Source organism: Schistocerca piceifrons, chromosome X (assembly GCF_021461385.2).
Source record: "Schistocerca piceifrons isolate TAMUIC-IGC-003096 chromosome X, iqSchPice1.1, whole genome shotgun sequence".
NCBI lineage: Eukaryota > Metazoa > Arthropoda > Insecta > Orthoptera > Acrididae > Schistocerca > Schistocerca piceifrons.
Window position 1 is genome coordinate 510,984,360 of NC_060149.1, and position 22,750 is coordinate 511,007,109.

Consider the following 22,750-nt stretch of genomic DNA (forward strand, 5'->3'; position numbering starts at 1 on the left):
AGTTGGTACCTATATTTCAAAAACAGACAGAATCTTTTGCAGTTTAGAAGGAATTTCGGGTTAAGCATTATGTTTCTGCCTAATAGTGTATTATTTTCCTCAAGACATAATATAATCAGCGTATACCATTATCAGCTGCTTAATTAATAGCTTCTCTGTCATCCCAAGTACTAGGTATGCTTCCACTGAATATACTCTCGAAGAACATACCTGCATCTCTTCCTACAGGTCACACCACCTTATCATGCTTAGGAGATTATTCATTGCACTTTATGATCCACCTATACAGACACACAGACGCCACCGAAAGGAGCCGAGGATAGCCTCAGAACCCAAGCGGCAGGCGTCATTCGTGCTGACATGTGCCACTACATGCAACAGGTTGCACCCAGTGCGCTCGATAGCCGCTGGCAGGGCCTCCTCCACATAACGGATGAGACTTTCCGGCAAACATACCGAATGCACACTGGAATTCTTTCCCGCCTTGCCTGCTATTTCCCTGAGGGGCTCCATCACCCGCCTAAGATTGGAGCTCCCAATGACTAGCGTACCCACCCTCTGTACTTGTCCGGACTGGGCAGGAAACTCGACCACTGGCCCAACAGGAGAGGCATTCCGTGCTGGCTCAGAGTTATCAGCAACACTGAGTAGCACCTCGTACCTGTTGCTAAGACGTGGGGAGCCAGCCGCACGGCCTGCTCCCTCTTTCGCCTTCCGCCCAGTGACACGTGAACCCACCACTGTCTGCCACCCACTCTGGAGTGAGGATGGACCAGTCAGATGTTGCGTATCAGACAATGCAGCGACGTCTGATTCACCAGGGGATTCCAGTGGCGTCAAAATTGTCGCAGGACTCGTCACAGACTCAGATGATATGCTTCCCCTTCCAACAACTTTGAGGGAAGAGCGATGCTACATAGAAGCTGCAGTGAATGCGGTAACTTCAAGGCAAGGAAGGAGGGGAGATTATTGTTTAACAGACTGTCGACATCGAGGTCATTAGAGACGGATTGTTTCAAGGATGGGGAAGAAAATCGGCTGGGCCCTTTCGAAAGGATCAGTACGGCATTTGCCTGGAGAGATTTAGGGAAATCACGGAAAAGTTAAAGCTGATTGGCCGGACGCGGATATGAACAGCCGTCCTCCTGAATGCGTGTCTAGTGTGCTAACCACTGCACCATCACGTTCGGTGCAGTAACTCTAAGCATGCTTTCAAAAGTATGGGTCGAGTTCTACTATCGTCTGGATGTTATTTGTGCGTCCGGTGGAAGGCACATAGAACATATTAAAAAGGCCTGCACGTAAAAGAAGTACCATAGTAGAAGCAGGTACTTTTTTAAAATAAAACTTCTTAATCTTATGCGTAACTTAAAATTTACTTGAAGTTTCTATCTTCATTAATCTAAAAGATGTAGTTTTGTAAAATAGGATAAATCTTTATGAAACATTCTGCACTTCATGTACACAATGTTCTTCTGATGTGTCATCGTCTCAGCGTGTACTGAGGGCTAGCTGGGGAGAAATAAATGCATAGAAGTGCAGGAAATACCTGTCCCTGATATGTCCAAAGAATAATCGCGTATAGATGTCTCGTATGCACGCATTGTGTTTTTCTCTTCCATTTGTTGCTCCACTAGGTGAAACTGAAGTACGTTTGCGAATAGCATCTCAGATATTTTATGCCCTGAGGAAGCCCTTACGATGTCATGTGTTTTTCCAAGAAATTGTTCTCTGTTGATCTTGGTTTTTAGTTCTATATTTTTGCTTTTCTGCAGTACTAGTATGCATGCCTTGTATAGGAATTTCCTGAGCCACATCATCAGTACTGCTTGATAACGTGCATCGTAATTCTCCATGTTCTTTAATGGGCGCAACACAGACTCCGTTGTAATTGTCTAATATACATTTATCTAACACTGAATTGTAATCCTCACCATAAGTCATTCGATTTTAACAGCCATTATCATAGTCCAGTAGGACAGGAACTAAACGTCATCCTTGTTATTATGTGTGCTGTTGTCTATAGAGCTATTCACAGGAGCAATCATGTTTTGCAGGAGGACATATTTTAGGATACGTACACTCATGAGCCAAAATATTATGACCACGTGCTTAATATCCTGACAGTCCACGTTTAGAATGCAAGACTGCAGTGGTTCTGCGTGGCATGGATTCGACAAGTCCTTGGTAGCTCTCCCCTTCAATATGGCTTCACGCAAGTCCCGTGAATTGCAGGACGGTGGTTTGTTGGTGCGTAACTGGCGCCCGGTAACGTCCCAGATAATTTCATGGGCATAATATCAAGAAAATTTGATGGCCAAGACACCAACGTAAGATCACTACCATGCTACTCAAACCACTGTAGCACGATTGTGCCCTTGTAACAATGATACTTACCCTGCTGGACAGCTGCCTTGGTGCCTTCGATTACTACACAGGTCTCATGAAAGCTCGAGTGAATGTCCTCAATAGCATAATACTGCCCCCACCGGCCTACGTCTATGGCGCTTGGCATGTTTCGAGCAGCCTATCGTTCGAACGAGAACGTATCCCGACACAATCATCCACCTGGTGTAGCAAAAATCGTGATTGATCCGACTAGGCGACTCACTTCCACTAATACACGGTCCAATCTCGATCATCACGTTCCAGCTGCAATCGTAATGGGCGATTTCGTTGAGTCAATATCGAAACATGTAGGGAATATCTGTTGTGGAGCCCCATGTTGAACAACGTGCGCTGAACGGCGTGCCCCGAAATAAATGTTCGTGCACTAACATTGAACTCTGCCTTCAAATCTGCAACAGATCGCCGCCTCTCCTGACTTACAGAGCGCGCAAGCCTCCGACTTCCGCATTGTATGATGACAGCACCACAGAAACGTCCAATCAGCTTCGCCGTTTCCGAGATGCTCGTTCACATTTGCAGCCTGTAATTTTCAGTTCTGTGTGGGTGATGATCAACTTTACGTATACTGACGGAAATCAAAAGCTACACCATGAAAACCTTGGTCGAACGCAATCTAGCTGATACTCTTGTGTCTCAACGCCTGTGGGGTGTGCTGATTAGAATGTCAGTCTTATTTGAACTTATTTTCAACACAGAAAACAGCCAGCCCTACAGATGAAGAATCGTGTGAAAACATCATGGCTCTTGGGTGTGATTAACTATACTGGAACCTCTCACGTGGAGATCGGAGCACAGTTTGCCAAAGTACGTGCACGCGCAATTTACCGTCATCTTTCGGATTTTCAGTCAATGGCTTAAGGAATATGGGTTTATCATACCGCCAAATCGCTCAGACTGTTGGCTGCAGTGCAATGAGTCCCGAGCGAGTGGTGTCTAGATGGATTCAGGACAGCTGTCTGGCAAGTACTACAACACGAAAGGATCGCAAAATTTTTCAACTGGCCCTGACGCATTAATGAATGGTAAGAGTTGAAATCCGGGCGTATTTTCACCACTATGGGTTAGATATCGAGTTTCCATATGTCTTTTACCGCTGTCAGCATACCAAACACTACAGAGACTTCCATGTTGGTAGACAGAGTCATTTGGGATAATAAGTAACATTCTGTAGTGTTCAGTGATGAGTCTTGTTTCTGTTTGTGATAGTCACGTCGTCACTAACGTTTCCGTAGACTATCTGTTGAAAACAGCGATTCTCAAGACCCATACCTCTCCAGCTCTTTTAACAATGGCGTGAGGAGCTACCGAATATGACAACAGGAATGATTTGGTAATTGCTGAAGTGAGACTGAATGGTACCAGTATGAGGCAAGCATGGTAAACCCTTTTGTCATGTACTTCATGACCAGAGCACTAAATGACATTTTCCAACAGGATAATACAAGAGCCCACATTGCAGTTCTCATCACAAATGCGCTGAAGATGTATAGACTTTTGACGATGGACATCAGTTCCGACTGGAATGAAAGTTTAATCGTTTAATAACCGTCATATGATGAATATCCTTACAAAGTTTGTTAACTATCTGACTTGTGATTCATGGTGTAACATTTTCCATTTATTCCAGTGCGTACACTGATCAGCTAAAACATTATGACCACTGCTCACCGCGACGTTGGCTGCCACCTGATGGCGTTGCGAGCACGTGACAAGGTAACAAAAATATGTAAGCGGAGCAGACATGGGCAGCGGATCAGCCTAATGAAGATATGGGCTGCAAATGGGGAAATCCATTGAGATAGGCGACTCTGACAAAGGGCAGATTATTATTAAACAGAACCTGTGAACGAGTATCTCGAAAACGGCGAAGGTGGTCGAATATTCAAGTGCTGCTGTCGTGAGTATCTATGGAAAGAAATGGAAGGACAGTAAAACTACCAGTAGACGGTAAATGGTCGGAATTCCACGACTCTTCACAGAACATGGTGTTGGGAGACTTGACTGCTCTGTAAAGTAGGATAGATGGTGATCTATAGCATCTCTGCCGAAAGAGCACAATGCTGGTACACGCACAAGTGTTTCAGAGCATACCCTTCATCGTACGTTGTTGAACATGGAACCCCACAGTAGACCACCCCCATGTGTTCACATCGTCAATTACGACTGCAGCGGGTGCGGGACCATCGGCATTCGACCGTACTGGCTCTCCGGGTTAATCATATTTTTGCTACACTAGGTCGATGGACCTCTTCACAAATGCCGTCATCGAGGTGAAACGTGCAACGCGCCACGGACGCAGGCTGATTGCAGTAGTATTATTCTATGCGAGACAGTCTCCTGCGCTTGCATGCGATCTGTGGTAGTACTCGAAGGCAAGCTGACAACTGCGAACCATCTGCATCCCTTCATGCTTGATGTCTTCTCCGACGACGATGTCATCTTTCAGCGGATAATTGTCCGTATCTCAGATCCAGAAGCGTGCAACAATGGTTTGAGTAGCATTGTAGTGAATTCACGTTGATGTCTCGACGACCAAATTCGCTGATGTAAATGCTATGGAACCCATCTGGGTCGCTATCGAGCGCCATCACTGCCGACGCAAATCAGTGGCTCGTTGTTTACGCCAATTACCTGTTCGTAGACATCTAATGCCACATACCTCCACAAGCCTGCCATCAAACTGTCGAATTCCTGGTACACAGAATCAGTGATATATTTCGTCCCAAAGGCGGACAAACAAGTTACTAAGAAGATGGTCACGATGTTTGACTCATCAGTGTATTCAATGTATATACGCACACACAGACACCCCCCCCCCCCACCCCCCCCCCCCCCCACGAAAATAACAGTGGCCCTAAAACTCATCCTTGAGGAACATCTAACTATATGTATATTCATTGTATCTTCAGTGCATCTTTCATAATGCACTGCTTGCACCTTGTAAGATAGTTTCAAGGTAGTCATTTCCTAATAGCAACACGAACGGTTTGGTTGTTCCTTTATGCAGTTTTTGGTATGAAGTGACTAACTAAACAGTAACGACGCACCTGGTTGCCGAAGACGCCGAGCGCGCAGGCCGTGGACACCTCCTCCGCGCCGAACCAGACAAAAGCTACGGTGGACGGCACGGAGAGCACGAAGACCTGCGCCACGGCGCTAATGGACTGGGCCAGCAGCAGCAGCCAGAAGCGGTCGGGCGCCACCGCCAGCACCTTCAGCCACGTCGCCGCAGCGTTCATAGCCGCGCCCACCACGATCGACAGCCGCAAGCCCTGTAGGTAGCAAGGTAAGCGCTTACACACCCAGCACAGACCGCTTGACTGAGGGTGTTTATTACCACCATTATCTTATCCTCTAATAATCCAGACAAGGAGGTCACACAGGGTAAGCAACCACCTGACAACTTCCATACGTGATCCAGTATTTGTTTTTTAGTGTATCATTGGTGTCCTTGCGTTCGAGCTGTGAAGCAAATTCTATGTTCTCAGAATACACTGTGCAGTGAAGATCTCGCATTTTTAAAAGTAACTCCTCGTATAGCTCGCTACGATAAAACCGATAAAATATTTGACTGAAGGTCAATGAAAGTGTATGTCACTTTGTTGTGCACGAATACCTGTAAAGTAAATCGGTGACAAAAGACACTCCCATTTTCATGTTTAAATGTCTTTAAAATAGAAAACATGTGGGGAGAATTCACACTCAGTTAAGCAACGGATTTTCTTGAAGTAATCCGAAATTCCACTGAATTCATTAAAACAAGACATAGTGCTTCCATTTCAGTCTCGTTTTAATGCCGAATGATGAAAGATAGTGCCAGTGTCACATCCGAAATTCCGACCGCATTATGTGAAATCATTATGAAGGACTTCACGAACTCACCATGTGTACATGAACGTGATCATTTGCCTGAGATTTATTCCCAATTCCAGCGACCCGATTGATTATTTTGAAGAAGGATGCATGCACTAAAACCTGTCTTGCCCTCCAAGTGATCGTCACGAGAATTTGAAAACGAGAGAAGTTTAGGAATTTCAAAAGTTTTTAAAATTTTAAGATTTTCTTAAAATGTCGCAATACGCGAAGATAAAGTGCCTTCAGAATTGCAATAATCGGGCGTAGTGTCTAGAGCTGAAAAGTTACAGAGATTATCACAACATAAACGGTAAAAACGCAGCGTGCAGTACGGTCACGAATACAGCAAACATAACCGCGTCCGAAGAACTACGGCTACAGGTGAAGTTTCTGAGTCTGTATGGATGGCAATTTTGTTGCTGGTGACATGGAGAGTAGACTGTAGTTAAATTATACCAATAGGACCCACCTGACATACACAATATGTAGGAGGGGGGAGTGACAAAATTGTTGAACTTTTACCTACGCCAACAACCTCCAAAAAATTTATTTAATTTCAGTATACTGCAAATGATTGACGTTTTCACGAAAATAGCTCTGTATTATTTTTAGATGCAATTTCACCAAACATGGAACTGCGCGACCTCTGCGGTCGCGGGTTCGAATCCTGCCTCGGGCATGGATGTGTGTGATGTCCTTAGGTTAGTTAGGTTTAGGTAGTTCCAAGTTCTAGGGGACTGATGACCTTAGATGTTAAGTCCCATAGTGCTCAGAGCCATTTTTTTCACCAATTATTCTGACTTGATAATTTTCTCGACAAACTACCAATACAGAATGCTAAAAGATACCAGTGTCGCACGTTTGTTTCGTACAGAAACTGCTCGCCCCAGAATCCTTCCTAAGGAAGGCATTTTCTTTCTCAACTGCGAGATTCACATGATCGTCCCAGAATTTGATTGTGATATTGTGTTCCGTACTTATGAGGCAGCCTGTATGTATTGTGCTAGGCCTGAAGTGTAGCAACTGCACCTCTCCACTGATGCATCGTTTGTATTCACTACTGATGAATGTTGATCCGAAGATTAGCAGAAGTGCTTTTATTTCAAAGACCGTAACATGAGATCATCTACGTTCGTCAGGTGTCGTTGCAGTAGGTACGTTTATGTCGCACAGCGGTACTAAACACTTGCACCTTGGTCTCTCTAGAGATGTATACAATGAGTTTTTGACAGATAGGTGTATAGTGCCCTCTGCTTTTGGACTCCCTCATTCACTTCCCAGACTGGTCATTCTCCTAACAATATCTGGATTAAAGTAAATAAAGATATAAAACACGTAGAGGATAATGTCATCCACCATATGGGTAACAGAGTTCGCAAATTGTTGGGAGAACATGATCAAGACTTCAGAGTACTTCCTAGGGTCACACATTACGAGTATCATAATCCGACTGAAAATCTGAGGGTCCATGTCTATCTTCATAAACACTGTGAGAATCCTCTATCACGCATCTCTGAATAGCTGTAGTAGTCGTTGCAAACAAACTGGTTCCAGGTATGCATGGGAGCTATCTGACTCACTTACGTGCAGGGTGATACAATGGTTAAGACACTGGACACGTATTCGGGAGGACGGCCCTTCAAACCCCAGTCCGGCTATTCAAATTTAGGTTTCCTCTGGTTTACCTAAATTGTTTAAGACAAATATCGGAATGGTTCTTTTAAAAAGGAAATGGACGTATACCATTGCAATCCATAATGTGCTTAGTCTGTACTGAGCTCTTCGTCGACGTCGCGTTAAACCATACTTTTCCATTGTTTCCTGACTACTGCCAGCTCATCAAATAGCTACGCGTAGTGCAATCGAATATTACCGTGGTGGCCGTAATAACGCGAATCCATAACAGCTTCCAGCGATGAAAAACGTGTGCTCCTAGGAGGGAAAAGACGTTTGAATCCCATACATTGGTCAGCTGTGTCGATTTAATTATAGATGACACCTGCGGAACATTGAGTCTCTGCAGGAGGAGAAGAGTCTATCGATTAACAGTTGCAAACTGTACGACGTTTGGTAGTATTTGACAATACAAGATCCAGTCACAGGAAGAAGGAAGGAAGGAAGGTTCAAATGGCTCTGAGCACTATGGGACTTAACTGCTGAGGTCATCAGTCCCCTAGAACTTAGAACTACTTAAACCTAACTAACATAAGGACATCACACACACACCCATTCCCGAGGCAGGATTCGAACCTGCGACCGTAGCGGTCGCGCAGTTACAGACTGTAGCGCCTAGAACCGCTCGGCCACTAGGCCGACGCGAAGGAAGGAAGGTTAGAGTTTAATGCACAGTCGTTAGTGACTGGCTACAAGAAGATAACAGGCACCATAGCTAGAGCTAGTGATACTGTATGTCATAGAAACACATTTAGGAAGATACCGTCCAAGGGAAACAATAGAAATAAAACGCCTAAAATCGTGAGCGACACTTCGAGTCAGGAGAATCGTTAACACCTCACATGAATGAGTTAAACACGGTGTTCATTTTTGTCCAGTGTACTACACAATTCGTAAGTAATAAGGAGCTCATGGCACGTAAAAATACCTCTATCATTAACTGCATATAGTATTTAAGTTTTAAGTAATAATGCGCCATTGAGCAGTGTATAAAATAGGTGGGATAATATTTGCAGCGTGTAAGGATGTCGATAAACGGAGAACCCTTTGCGGGCCACTCCAGGTTATCACTTCCTACATGTTTGCCGGCCGGTATGGCCGAGCGGTTCTAGGCGCTACAGTCTGGAACTGCGCGACCGCTACGGTCGCAGGTTCGCTTCCTGCCTCGGGCATGTATGTGTGTGTTGTCCTTTGCTTAGTTAGGTTAAAGTAGTTCTAAGTTCTAAGGGACTGATGACCTTAGAAGTTAAGTCCCATAGTGCCCAGAGCCATTTTGAACCTACATGTTTCAGAGTAAGTGGAAACATCAGGTCGATGTCAAGTTTCTGAAGCAGCGTTCAAGAGTTGCAATAAACATAGACCCGGTGAGGGCTTATCTTAGTGGACGCAAGGTGATACAAAGACGTGGTAGTCCACAAAATTTGTAAGCAAGCACCCTGATACATTTCGTATCACTACAACTAATTACAAGAAAATGAATATACACTTCCTAGTTACGTTAATGTGAACACCTGTCAAAAGTCTGAATAACCACCTTTTGCAGCGCGAGACATGCAGGAAGAGGGTCAGTGACGTTCTGGAGGGTAACGACAGGGATGCGGCTCCAAGCCGACTCCAGTGCCGTGGCTAGCTGCGATAAGTTTCCCGCTTGAGGATGCATGGCGAGAACAATCCGATCGAGTCGATCCCACAAATTATCGATTGGGTTTAAAACTTGAGGATTCGGTAGCCCGGTAACCTCATCTTGCTGCCCTTAGAACCACACACGTACACTGCGAACTGTGTGACATGTCGCATCGACCTGCTGGTAGATGTCATCATGCCGAGGAAAAATAAACTGACCCAAGGATAGATGCGTACTTTTGTTGATCCACTGTGCCTTCCAGAATGACGAGATCACTCAGAGAATGCCACGAAAACATTCCTCAAATCACAATATTCCCTCCTGGTTGCAGGATGTTGGCTTACAGACGTTTCGCACCGTACACGCTGACGGTCACCTGTCTGATGGAGTATAAAATGTGATTCTTCTGAAAAGGCTACCTGGTGCCACTCAGTGGACGTCCACTTGCGGTACTGTTTTGCAAATTTCAGTTTGCGTCGTCTATTAAAAGCAGTCAGCATGAATGCATGGACCACGCGCTTGCTGTAGAGAGGCCCAAAGTTCGCTTAACGGTCTTTGAGAAGACCCTGTTGGTAGCCCAGTGGTTACTCTGAGAGGTCAGTCGCTCAACAGTTGCACATCTATTCGCCCATACACATCTCCGCAGCCGTGGTTAGCCCCTGTCATCTATGGCCCGTGGTACACCACTGTGGCCTCAGCGCCGCTTTTGGATAGCATCATTTTGCCACGCACAGCGTAATTTAGCCACGGCAGCACCCGAGCAGTTTAAAAACTTAGCCATTTCGGAAATGCTTCAACTTTTTGCCCGAATGGCGATGATCATGCCCTTTTGGATGTCTGATAAATCGCTCCATTTGCCCATAGCAACAGCTGCTGCACTGTTTTCCGTGTCCCTCCAACATGATTTATATACCTTCCACTGCTAGTGCTGCCATCTGCCGTCTGTGAGTGGTTATTGCACGTTTACGTCGAACATAGGCGGTAATCACATTAATCAGACGGGACTGTGTCTATAGCAAGAAGATGTGTGGTACATAATAGGCAGGTAGTAAACCTGGGAGCCAGCAGCATGTGTCACAGAGAACCGGAGCATGAGACTATAATTTGAGAAAACGAATTTACTGTGGGCGAGCACATGTACTCAGGTGATAATTTTCATTTAGAATTAGATTTTACGCAGGTTTTTTGTTAGATATGAAACCCATCTCCTCTCCTTCCAACTTAACACCTGTTAGTCTGCTAACTTTATTTGCCTCAACCTACAGAACACCTATGACTGTGTATGGCATTCTGGGCTCCTTTTCAAGCTCCATACTTATGTCCTTGCTATCAACTTCATCCATCACATTGCCACCTTCCTCTCCCATTGTCCTTCCTATGTCACCATCCATAATACCAATTCCTGTACCTTCTACCCTTCTGCAGCTGTGCCCTAGAGCTCTCTCCTTTCTCCTCTCCTTTACCTCCTGTACACCGCTGATATGCCAAAACCACACCCATCCGTCCATCTCCTTCAATATGCTGATGACACAACTTTCCTCGCCCTCTATCCTAGCCTTCAATGGTTGTAGCGCTCCGTCCAGACCGACCTGGACCAGTTTACTGCCTGGTACAACCAGTGGCTTCTTCAGATCAGTCCTTCAAAAACCCAGGCAATCATAATAAAAAATGGTTCAAATGGCTCTGAGCACTATGGGACTTAGAACTACTTAAACCTAACTAACCTAAGGACATCACACGCATCCATGCCCGAGGCAGGATTCGAACCTGTGACCGTAGCAGTCGTGTGGTTCCAGACTGAACCACATCCTGGATAATGACTTCAACCCAATATTTATCCTTCCTTCCAACTCTGACCCTCCTCTTCCTCTCCCCTCATTCCCAGGGCTCCCTCATCTTTCTCTCCCTGATTGTTGTTCCCCCTCTCACCCCCTGTCCTTCTCACTCCTCCTTTCCCAGTCCTTGTGCTCCTTCTTTGGTTGTTCCCTTCCCCACCCTCCACATCTCCTGTCACTTGGTGTGCTACTGGCTCCCCTTCCATTCCATCCCTTCCAGCTCCCCCTTTCCCAGTCCTTGTGCTCCTTCTTGGGCTGTTCCCTTCCCCACCCTCCACCTCTCCTGTCACTTGGTGTGCTACTGGCTCCCCTTCCCTTCCGTCCCTTCCAGCTCCCCCTCCTCCAACGACCCCCCCCCCCTCCTCTCCCTCTTGTTTCCCTCCTCTTTGGCCTCCCTCCCTTGGCAGGTCCTTTGAGTTTTAGTCCAGTTACTCTCCATCGTGTTTTGGTGCTTGCCGTGCTTGTCACTCAAGTGCAGTGTGTTTGAAGTGTCATTGTCCCTTGTGGCCTTCATACTGTGAATGCCGTTTTAATCGTGCTCTTCATGCCGCCAGTGTTTATCTGCTACATCCTAGTCCAGTGTCATTTTATCTGTACATGGATTTTATGTGAACGTGCCTCGTCAAACTATTCCTTTTTTAATTTTTTAACTTCCTCTGTTTCCCCTTTCCTTGTATCAACTTCATCTGTTATTCCCATATTTTATATATTTGTTTCTCCTGCGATTTTATTCAGTCTCTTGGCTGAAGAGTGGCGAACTGTGCTGCTGCCAGCCCACCCCTACCCACGTGGTGTAGGGGTATGAAATAACTATAAAGAAAAAATTTAGATAGTAAGTTTTCATTTCTAGACTTCATTTTTTATGTAATTAATATACATTTTCTTCTCTTTCTCCCGTTTAAATGATTATAGTAGCAGCTGTATGAACCTGCTCGTATAGCTTAAAGCTGTCGGAATACGGGGCAAGCTACCTAATGATGACGTCACTTCCTGCTATTTCGTGTTGAAGAGCCTTTTCGTCACGTGAAACTCAAAGTGAGGTCTGCGATATTTTGGTGACGTGTCACGTAGAATAGAACCAATAGGAAGCAAGAAAGCTCTGTAGGTCACAAGTAGAAAGCCTGAAATCTGCAGAAAGCAAGACGCCATATTGTATTTGTCACGTTCAGTAGAAGAGCGTATATTCGGTGAGTTTTATGTTACACCTTATATCCCATGAATAAATGCTGTTTCTAAGCACTAGCACAATGAATGTCTCGATAACGAATCGGTACTGCTACGATTTGTTGTAATAAAAAGACGTGAAACATCATATTGGTGGTTAAAGAATTTTCATATGTGGTTATTTAGAGTTCGAGTCCTGCTGTATCTAAATTTTTAACTGTCACGTAAAATGTAATGTGACTTTCTTACAGAGGTGAATAAATGCTGTTTCTAAGCACTAGCACAATGAATGTCTCGAGAACTAATCGTTACTGCTACGATTTGTTGTAATAAAAGACGTGAAACATCATATTGGTGGTTAAAGAATTTTCATATGTGGTTATTTAGAGTTCGAGTCCTGCTGTATCTAAATTTTTAACTGTCACGTAAAATGTAATGTGACTTTCTTACGGAGGTGAATAAATGCTGTTTCTAAGCACTAGCACAATGAATGTCTCGAGAACTAATCGTTACTGCTACGATTTGTTGTAATAAAAGACGTGAAACATCATATTGGTGGTTAAAGAATTTTCATATGTGGTTATTTAGAGTTCGAGTCCTGCTGTATCTAAATTTTTAACTGTCACGTAAAATGTAATGTGACTTTCTTACGGAGGTGAATAAATGCTGTTTCTAAGCACTAGCACAATGAATGTCTCGAGAACTAATCGTTACTGCTACGATTTGTTGTAATAAAAAGACGTGAAACATCATATTGGTGGTTAAAGAATTTTCATATGTGGTTATTTAGAATTCGAGTCCTGCTGTATCTAAATATTTAACTGTCACGTAAAATGTAATGTGACTATCTTACGGAGGTGATAAAAATAATTTCCTTAATACTTGATGTTATGTAAATATAAGTACATTCTCTATCAGAAGTGTGGAAATGTGGGTTTTGATGGAGCTAACGTAGGAATTTTACGCGCGTCCTTTTCCGTGAACAAACTATTTTGTTTGCGGGCCAAATAAGGCTGACAACTGTCGTTGGAGAGCACTTAGAGCGCAAAATCACGTTAACCAGATCGCCCGAGTGCCAACGGCATTGTGTCTTGTGACGCTGGATATCCTGTCTGCGTGCATGTGTACATTAGCTGTTTCTTCCCATGTGCCCAGTGCTTAACACGCAATGAGCTAGCTTGTGAGACCTGTAATATGAGACAGGTTTGGACCGAATTCGCGCGGCAGACAACAACCGTGGGCTGGTAGACGTGCATGCCTGTGTGTCGTTTTTAGGTGGTTTCCCACTTTCGTTTAGCCAAACGCTGGGCTAGTCACCAAATTCCACCTCTGACAATGCGATACACAAACAGTTGAATATGATTAAATACAGAACAAAGTTTCCACGATTCACAGACGGATGGCACACATGACTTCCCTCCGTTAGGTTATCTTGACAGCTGTTGTGTCTTAATGGGCATCTGGCCACAAAGTTAAATAATAAAATTAAATTTACCATATCCTGAAAGAGCAGATCTCACGATACACTGGACAAACGCTACGTAAAAGAAGGAAGAAGAAGCAGCAGTTACATGGTTTGCTTTTGATTGTAAGTAGAAAACCGCAGAGATGCTAGGAAATAAAAAAAAATGTGTACTACATGCACTGAGGCTAGACACAGATTCCACTTTTTCTCCCGACTATTTAATTGTTTATTTATCATAGACCAATTTCTTGGTGACAATAATGGACCGTTACGGGTATGTGAATTTTTGTGATAATCTATTTACTTTTCTTTTCTTTACGCTTTTTTCGATTCTGAACATGGAATTAATTTTAGGGTCCTCATACTACTTTTTCCTTGTTGTGTATTTCTTGCCGACTGCAATATTTGTCCGAACACGTATAATGAGTTATCCTACTTACGCTTATAATGTTTCCTAAAGCAATATTGTGGCTGACTTCTGCCGCTGAAATGAGTTAACTGTCGGCCTCAAAAGAATTCACTGTCTATGTGACCTAAGCATTAATAAAAATTATACTATCCTTAGGGCATCAAGGGTAGATAAGGTAAGATTAATTCTTTGTTTATCGACATGCACGTACAACGTTTTGTTGAAACTACTTATTTAGGTCCATGGTAAACGGCGTCTGATTGTTACCGCGAGTAACGGATAAAATAAGTTGGAGCTGTACATTGAAAAAACGTGAAGGTACTTGACTCTGAGTTGTGCTTGATACCCGCTCGAGAGATGGTGTTTCCTCCATGTGACTGCAGAGCTGTAGCCATACGTATCTGGCGGTTGTAAGAGTCCGCCTGCAGCGCGTAAACAAGGCAATGAAATACGAGTCACCACGCAATCTCATCTTCTTAATCACAAAAATCCCAGCAGAATTTTATTCCTGGAATCTGAGTGATGTAAGGCAAAACTGTGCTCTAATATTTGCCTCATCCATTACGTAAGTGGTCACACGAAACTGTGGAACTTCACTCTGCGTTTCTTCCCGATTCAAAAATTCATTCTGATAGACATCTTCGTTTGTACTGAGGCAAAAGTATGTCTTACTTTCTGTCTATGACAGAACTTTTTCTCTTTCTTGCTTACTCGGGTGGAGTACGGCCTGGTGCAGTATTCTAGCAGACGTCCCTTGGGCGACTTACTTTTCAGATGTTTTTAACAGTAAACTGAATGCGCGCAGGATGTTGTTGTTGTTTATGATGATGATGTTGCTAATGACTAGGGAGAGGATGAAATCCGGAGCTAGCAAAAAGGCCATTCCTCTCGAGTAACATCAAGTTCGTCTAGCTTAACGCACCCATCGGAAGGACGGATGGTCATCAACAGTGTCACAAGTCCTTATTCCCTGAGACAATGTGGAGGTATTTTGAATTTAACTTAGAACCCCGCGTAATGTCTGGTGACCTGGGGTTGTGCCCGACCTCCACCTATCCTCTTGCCTGCTAGACACTCAACGCTTTTTCACGAGCAGCAATCAGCCCAGCTACATCCAAGTAGAGCACTGTCGTACAGGCGTGTCTTAGTGACGTCGGCTACGTTAATGATTGTAAGAGTAAGAAATGTATTGTTCTGAAACATCTGGTAGATGTAAAAGTTACCACATCACAAAAAACGGCCATATTGTACCTATATTCAGTACCTAAAAAGGAACATAGGTTTGCAGTGAAAGATCCTGTTTTTTAAATATACAATACACAGATCCATCTTTGGAAAAATCTGTTGGTCAGTTTATGAGAAAGTGGAGACAGAGATTAATTAGTCGAATAGGAAAATTGTCGCTAACTCATACCTGGAACCTACTCATTTCTTAATATGTTTATGTCATGATAGAGTAAAACCGAGTTAACATAGTTTTTTTTAAACCGAAGACAAATTTGACAAGAAATATTTAGAATCTTACATTTAACAAGTACAAAATTAAGCGATCTGGATGGAAACTGTTTATTTCATGTTTCGCTTTCTCCGTGGCTGCAATATTTGTAACAAAAGTGTCGAGCAAAACTGGTAAGTAACATAATTCGATGAAACTTGGACCATTCGTAGAAACAACTGCTAGAGTAAAGTACAGAAGGTAACTAAAAAAATAAGCAGGGAGACAAATAGAATTGACACTTTTATTCAATGACAATAATAACACTGAAGACACAAGGGATTATGATGACCACTAGACATTACAAAAGCTGGACCATGATCCTTAATGGGATGTATGATCACAGTGGACACCAGTGAATTCTCCATAACGTGCTCCCATGCCACAAATGGTGGCCACAAGGTTTGAAAGGAGTCCTTGTGGTATGGCGTTGCATTCCTCAACCAGCGCGGCTGACAACAACGGCTTACGCATGATGTGTCACTGACGAGTGACATATCTCGATGAAACTTGGACCATAAATAAAAAGAGCTCCTACTTTACAGCACAAAATATAACTGAAAGAAATACGCAATGAGACGAAGAAAAATGACACTTTTATTCAAAGACAATAATTACACTGAAGTCACTGATATTTACAATGGTCCCATGGACATTACAAAAGGGTGTATAATCATCACGGACGGATGTGCATGCACTGCAACGGCCACGATGTGAGTAAGGAAGTCCTGCTTGGCGCTCCATTTCTCCACCATGGCGGTTGACAACTCCTGGATGGTAGTTAGTGCCTGTGGAGATACTGCAGTACGTCTTCCCAATGCATCCCATACGTGTTCGATGGGGTTTAAGTCGGCGAAACGGGCAGGTCTGTCCATTCGCTGAATATACTCTCTTCCCAAGAACGCCTCCGACTGCGCTGTTCGTGCATTGTCGTCCAAAAAGTGAAGTCATGGCCGATGGCACCTCTGAAAAAGATGCAGATGGAGAAGGAGTACAATATCGCAGTGACGTTGAGCGGTAGGCGTACCGTGTTCAAAACTTCGAAGGTCATTACGCCCATGCAACATTGTGTGTCCCAGATCGTAAAGCTTGGACCACTAAGGCGATCATATTCGACATTGTTCCTAGGGCCATATGATGGCAGACCCAGCACTGTCCAATATGAAAGATTTATTTTTTTGAACACGGTACACTCACTGGTCAATGTTACTGTGACACTGCACTCCTTTCCTATGTGCGTCTTTTCGGGTATGTCTTCGGGCTTCACTTCATTGTTATGGATGACAATCAGTGACTGCATCTAAATGTGCAGGTGGAGGAGCTCATTGGAACGAGATGATATTCGACGTAGGCGCTGACCTATCCATTCCCCCGATTCAAATCCCATCGAGCACGTGTGATATGCGTAGGGTACACGTACTGCAGCACGTCCATATGTTCCAACGACCGTCCAACACTAGTCAGCCGCGCTGGTTGGGCAATCAAACACCATACCACAAGGACTCCTTTACAACCTTGTGGCCAGCATGGGAGCACGTTGTGGAGAATGCACTGCTGTCCATTGTGATCATTCATCGCATTAAGGATCATGGTCCGGCTTTTGTAATGTCCAGGGGCCATTATAATTCCCTGTGACTTCAGTGTTATTATTGTCACGGAACAAAAGTGTCAGTTCTATTTGTCAGTCTGCTTATTTTTTTCAGTTACCTTCTGTACTTTACTGTAGTAGTTCTTTCTACGTATGATCCAAATTTCATCGAATTATGTTACTTACCACTGACACATCATGTGGAAGTTACATCCTTCCTTAAGTTTTGCACACCACTGTACCAGCAACGGCACCAAGGCAAAATCTCCTCTCAACACTAAATACAACTTTGCATCATTCATCGTCCAGTTTGATCTCTTTCTATACAATCGGAAGTAAGCTGTGTAATCATGAAGTGTGAGAGGAAGCCGGCGATTGGCATCCTTGCTCGCAGCCCAGCCTGCGATATACATTTCCTGATACTCTAGTCGGATAGCGTGAGTGTGATATAGCGGCCATCGACGTGTCATCAGCAACGGCTGCTCGTTTCATGGAGCGGCCCAACCAAGCATGTGTAAGGCACTACCGGAAACAGGACGACGAATATGTCCTCTTTCCTTGGAACGCAGAACCAATATTGACAAAGAACTAACACGTCTCAACCGTTGTATTGGAAAAGTGCTCGAAGCAACACTCAGCCATGCACAACATGACCTCGCTGAAACTGAGTTAATCGTGCTCGTACGAATTTTGCTCCTCAGCAACGCCTGACAGCTCTACAATGCTTGTGCACCAAAGAATAAATAACTCTTTCATCCGCATTAATGAACTTGTTAATCGGATCAGTTTTTCATGGACAGTAACCAAATAATTCAATAGGTTATTGTATGGAACAACGAATTGGAAAATTTAAAGTAGACTACCAGACGACAAATTCGGTTTCAGGAGAAGCAGAGGTGCCCGAGAAGCTGTTTTAGGTCTACAGTTAACATTAGAGGGCATATATAGCAAGAACATGGACACATACATTCATTTCTGGAGTTCGACAAAAATTTTTATAACGTGAAATGGTAGTATCAACTACTTAGATAGAAGGGCGAATTGCAGCAGCAGGCTCTGGCGGAATGGTCCATGACACCAAAGTCGAGGAAAGTGTAAGGTCAGGTTGATCACTGGCAACATAGCTATGTAATTTGTGTGTTAAAGAGGTAATCAGAGAAGTAAAGAATTGTCTCGTTGCGGAAGTTACTTGTAGCAGCCAGAAAATCAGCATGATATGGTACGCTGTTGACATAACAGCGGTCGCCAAAAGTGAAGAGAAATTGAACTGAGTGCTTCATGAAATGGAGCGTGTGGAAGCTGATGCGTATCCCAAGATTTTACAGAGAGTACTCTTCGGCATTCTCCACTTATTTAGCCTGGCTTTATCTCGAATCGCCGGCCGGAGTGGCCGTGCGGTTCTAGGTGCTACAGTCTGGACCCGAGCGACCGGTACGGTCGCAGGTTCGAATCCTGCCTCGGGCATGGATGTGTGTGATGTCCTTAGGTTAGTTAGGTTTAATTAGTTCTAAGTTCTAGGCGACTGTTGACCTCAGAAGTTAAGTCGCATAGTGCTCAGAGCCATTTGAACCATTTTTTTTTTATCTCGAATCTCTCGCCCAGAGCAAAGTCTCAAACGACTTGAAATACGTGCAGGTAACTCCTTTATACAAGAAGGGTGAAAGAACGGACCCGCAAAATTATAGACCAACATTCTTAACGCCGGTTTTCTGCAGAGTTTAGAAAGCATCGCATTTGCGAAACTCAGCTTTCCCTCTTCTCGCACAATATCCTGTGAACCATTGCTGAAGGGCAACAGGCAGGTGCCGCATTCCTTGACTTCCAGAAAGTGTTTTACGCAGTACCAAGCTGCAGACCGTTAAAGGGCTGGTGTGGTAGGAACATTGTTGTTCTCTATACAGGATGAACATTAATAAAATCGACAAACTGCAGGGACGGATTACTGACTGGAAATGGAGGAAAAATGGTCCTATAAACACTTGCAGTGTGTTCTTTGTGTGTTGCAGGCTGTGTGTCTGACGCGGCGTACTGTAAGTAGAAGAATGGTCCGGAATTCACGTCGGGAACAAACCAAGATGGTGTTTGTGTACAGCCAAGCAGATGGAAACGTTCGAGAGGCAGTACGTCTATACCAAAACAAGTGCCATCACAGAACCCAATCACATCACACGTTTCCACTTTTTCTGGACATTTGTCTGCTCATCGGTCCTTTCAGACAGATCAATGTGCAGAGAGGCGGCGGACTGTGCGTACATCAGATTTGGAGGACCGGGTTCTCCAGGATGTTGAGACGAACCCTAGTATAAGCCCCAGGCAAGTGGCCCGCCAACATGGTGCAAGCGAAAGTACGATTATGTATACTTCACGAAAACAGCTACTTTCCCTATCATCTGGCCATCCTGATTTACGTTTTCCGTGATTTCCCTATATCACTTCAGGCAAATGCCGTGATAGTTCCTTTGCAAGGGCACGGCCGATTTCCTTTCCCATCCTTCCCTAACGCGAGCTTGTGCTCCGTCTCTAATGACCTCGTTGTCGATGGGACGTTAAACACTAATCTCCTCCTCCCTCCCTATCATCTGCAACGAGTGCAAGGATTATCACGAGCGGATTTCCCTCTGTGGGAAGGATTTTATAGCTGGTTTTGCACCAGACCATCATGATTATGGAATTTCTGTCATCAGTCCTCTTTACTGACTGAGGAACCTTTACTAGAACTAGCATCATCAGTCTGCATAATCGCCAGCTGTATAATACAGACATGGCATGTGATCAGAGGAAATTTCATTCGTCAGCGCCATTTATCGTGGTACTGATGTATTTCCGGACACATGTTCATAGGACCTTTTTTCCTCCATTTCCAGACAGGCAAAAACAATCTGACGGATTGGGTGACCTGCAGCCTGTAACTGTTTCCTAATGACGCTGTAGCGTACGGTCGTGTGACTAGGGCCTCCCTTCGGGTAGACCGTTCGCCGGGTGCAATTCTTTCGATGTGACGCCATTTAGGCGACTTGTGCGTCAATGGGGATGAAATGATGATGATTAGGACAACACAACACCCAGTCCCTGAGCGGAGAAAGTTTCCGACCCAGCCGGTAATTGAACCCGGGCCCTTTGGGTTGACATTCTGTCGCGCTGACCACTCAGCTACCGGGGTCGAACTAGTGTACGGTGAAGTGTTGCCTCCGAGTGACTGTTGAAGGATCCAAGATGACTTGAACAGAATTTCTATAATGATGCGATAAGTGATTGTTTGCTCTAAATGTGGAAAAATGTAAGTTAAAGTTGATGTCTGAGTAACAGAGCCTAGATCATAATATTATTTATTTTAGATGAGTGGTTTGAGCCAGTATACCTTCAAATTTAGGTACCTAAAAACTCGTCGCAGCGAGTATTGTTGTGTGCCGCCAACATGCATTTTCAATAAGCTACCACAAGAACTCAAAAATCTTAGCAGTAGCCCAAACACTTTTAAGTCTAAACTGATGACACCACCTTGGTAGTGAAGGATCTTGTGTGTAATATTGAAACATTATCAAATAATGTAGTTCATGATATAAGTTCGTGGCTTGTGGAAAATAATTTGATGCTAAATCACAGTAAGACTCAGTTTTTACAGTTTCTAACCCATAATTCAACAAGAACTGACATTTTAATCAGACAGAATGGGCATGTTATAAGCGAGACGGAACAGTTCAAGTTCCTAGGCGTTCGGATAGATAGTAAGCTGTTGTGGAAAGCCCATGTTCAGGATCTTGTTCAGAAACTAAATGCCGCTTTATTTACCGTTAGAACAGTATCTGAAATAAGTGACACTTCAACACGAAAAGTAGTCTACTTCGCATATTTTCATACGCTTATGTCATATGGTATTATTTTTTGGGGTAATTCTTCTGATTCAAAAAGGGTATTTTTGGCTCAAAAACGGGCTGTTCGAGCTATGTATGGTGTAAGTTCGAAAACCTCTTGTCGACCCCTATTCAATAGTCTGGGAATTTTGACATTGCCCTCACAGTATGTATTTTCTTTAATGTCGTTTGTTGTTAGCAATATTAGCTTATTCCCAAGAGTTAGCAGCTTTCACTCAGTTAATAATAGGCAGAAATCAAATCTGCATGTGGAATGCACTTCCTTGACTCTTGTGCAGAAAGGAGTGCAGTATTCTGCTGCATCCATTTTCAATAAGCTACCACAAGAACTCAAAAATCTTAGCAGTAGCCCAAACACTTTTAAGTCTAAACTGAAGAGTTTCCTCATGGCTCACTCCTTCTATTCTGTCGAGGAGCTCCTGGAAGAGCTAAAAAATTAAGCAAATTCCAGTGTTACATTCTTGATTTTCTTTATTTAAACTAACGACTTGTCGCCTGAATATGTTTCTTACATTTCATTTTATCTGTTTCTGCAATCGTGTTATAATTTCATGTATTGACTCGTTCCATGACCATGGAGACTTCACCTAAATGTGGTCCCACGGAACAATAAATAAATAAATAAATAAAATAAAAAGTAGGGAAAACAATCCTCTAATACTGTAATAGAGTATGGACGGTGTGATGTTTGACATAGCCACGTCGATTAAATGTCTAGTGGTAACGTTACAAAGCGACATGAAATTGGACGGCTATGTAAGGTCGGCAGTACGGAAAGTGAATGGCTGACTTCAGTTTGCTGAGAGAATTCTTGGAAGTTGTAGCTCGTCTATGAATCAGCCCACGTACAGAAGAGTTGTGACCCATTCTTGAATACTGCTCAAGTGCTTGGGCTTCCCACCAGGTCGGATTAATTGAAAACATTGCAGCATTTCAGAGGCGTATTGCTGGATTTATTACCGCTAGCTGCGATCAACACGCCACGTAAATACTCCGTGAACTAAAATGGCAATCGTGGATCGAAGAAGGCGTTCTTTTCATGAAAAACTGTTGACAAAGTTTAGAGATCTGGCATTTGCAGCAGACAGCAGAACTATTCTGCTGCCACCAAGTAAGGAGTAAGGTCGACTAAGACAAAATAAAAGAAATCAGGGCAAGTACGGCAGCATATGCACAGTGGCCAAAATAAAACTTGACCGGAATATATTTCATGCACCTTAAGATACGCAACCCAAATTACATCATTTGCTCTCAAAGCAGATGATGTAAGTTGGTTCGTCTATTTTACTGTGCATGAAGAAATTTATGGGGCACTTTTATTTTGCCCACCTTGTAGCTGTAGAGTGTAGGCAATAGCTTT

The 22,750-nt window shown here is 43.8% G+C and overlaps 1 protein-coding gene across 1 annotated transcript in view; it reads right to left on the reverse strand.

The window, feature by feature from the left end:
- LOC124722469 (feline leukemia virus subgroup C receptor-related protein 2-like) overlaps nucleotides 1-22,750 on the reverse strand; it is an 82,594-nt gene that overhangs the window by 56,958 nt on the left and 2,886 nt on the right. Inside the window, exon 2 of the mRNA XM_047247625.1 lies at nucleotides 5,457-5,681. Coding sequence (XP_047103581.1) covers nucleotides 5,457-5,681 — 225 coding nt within the window. The remainder of the gene's footprint in view (nucleotides 1-5,456; nucleotides 5,682-22,750) is intronic.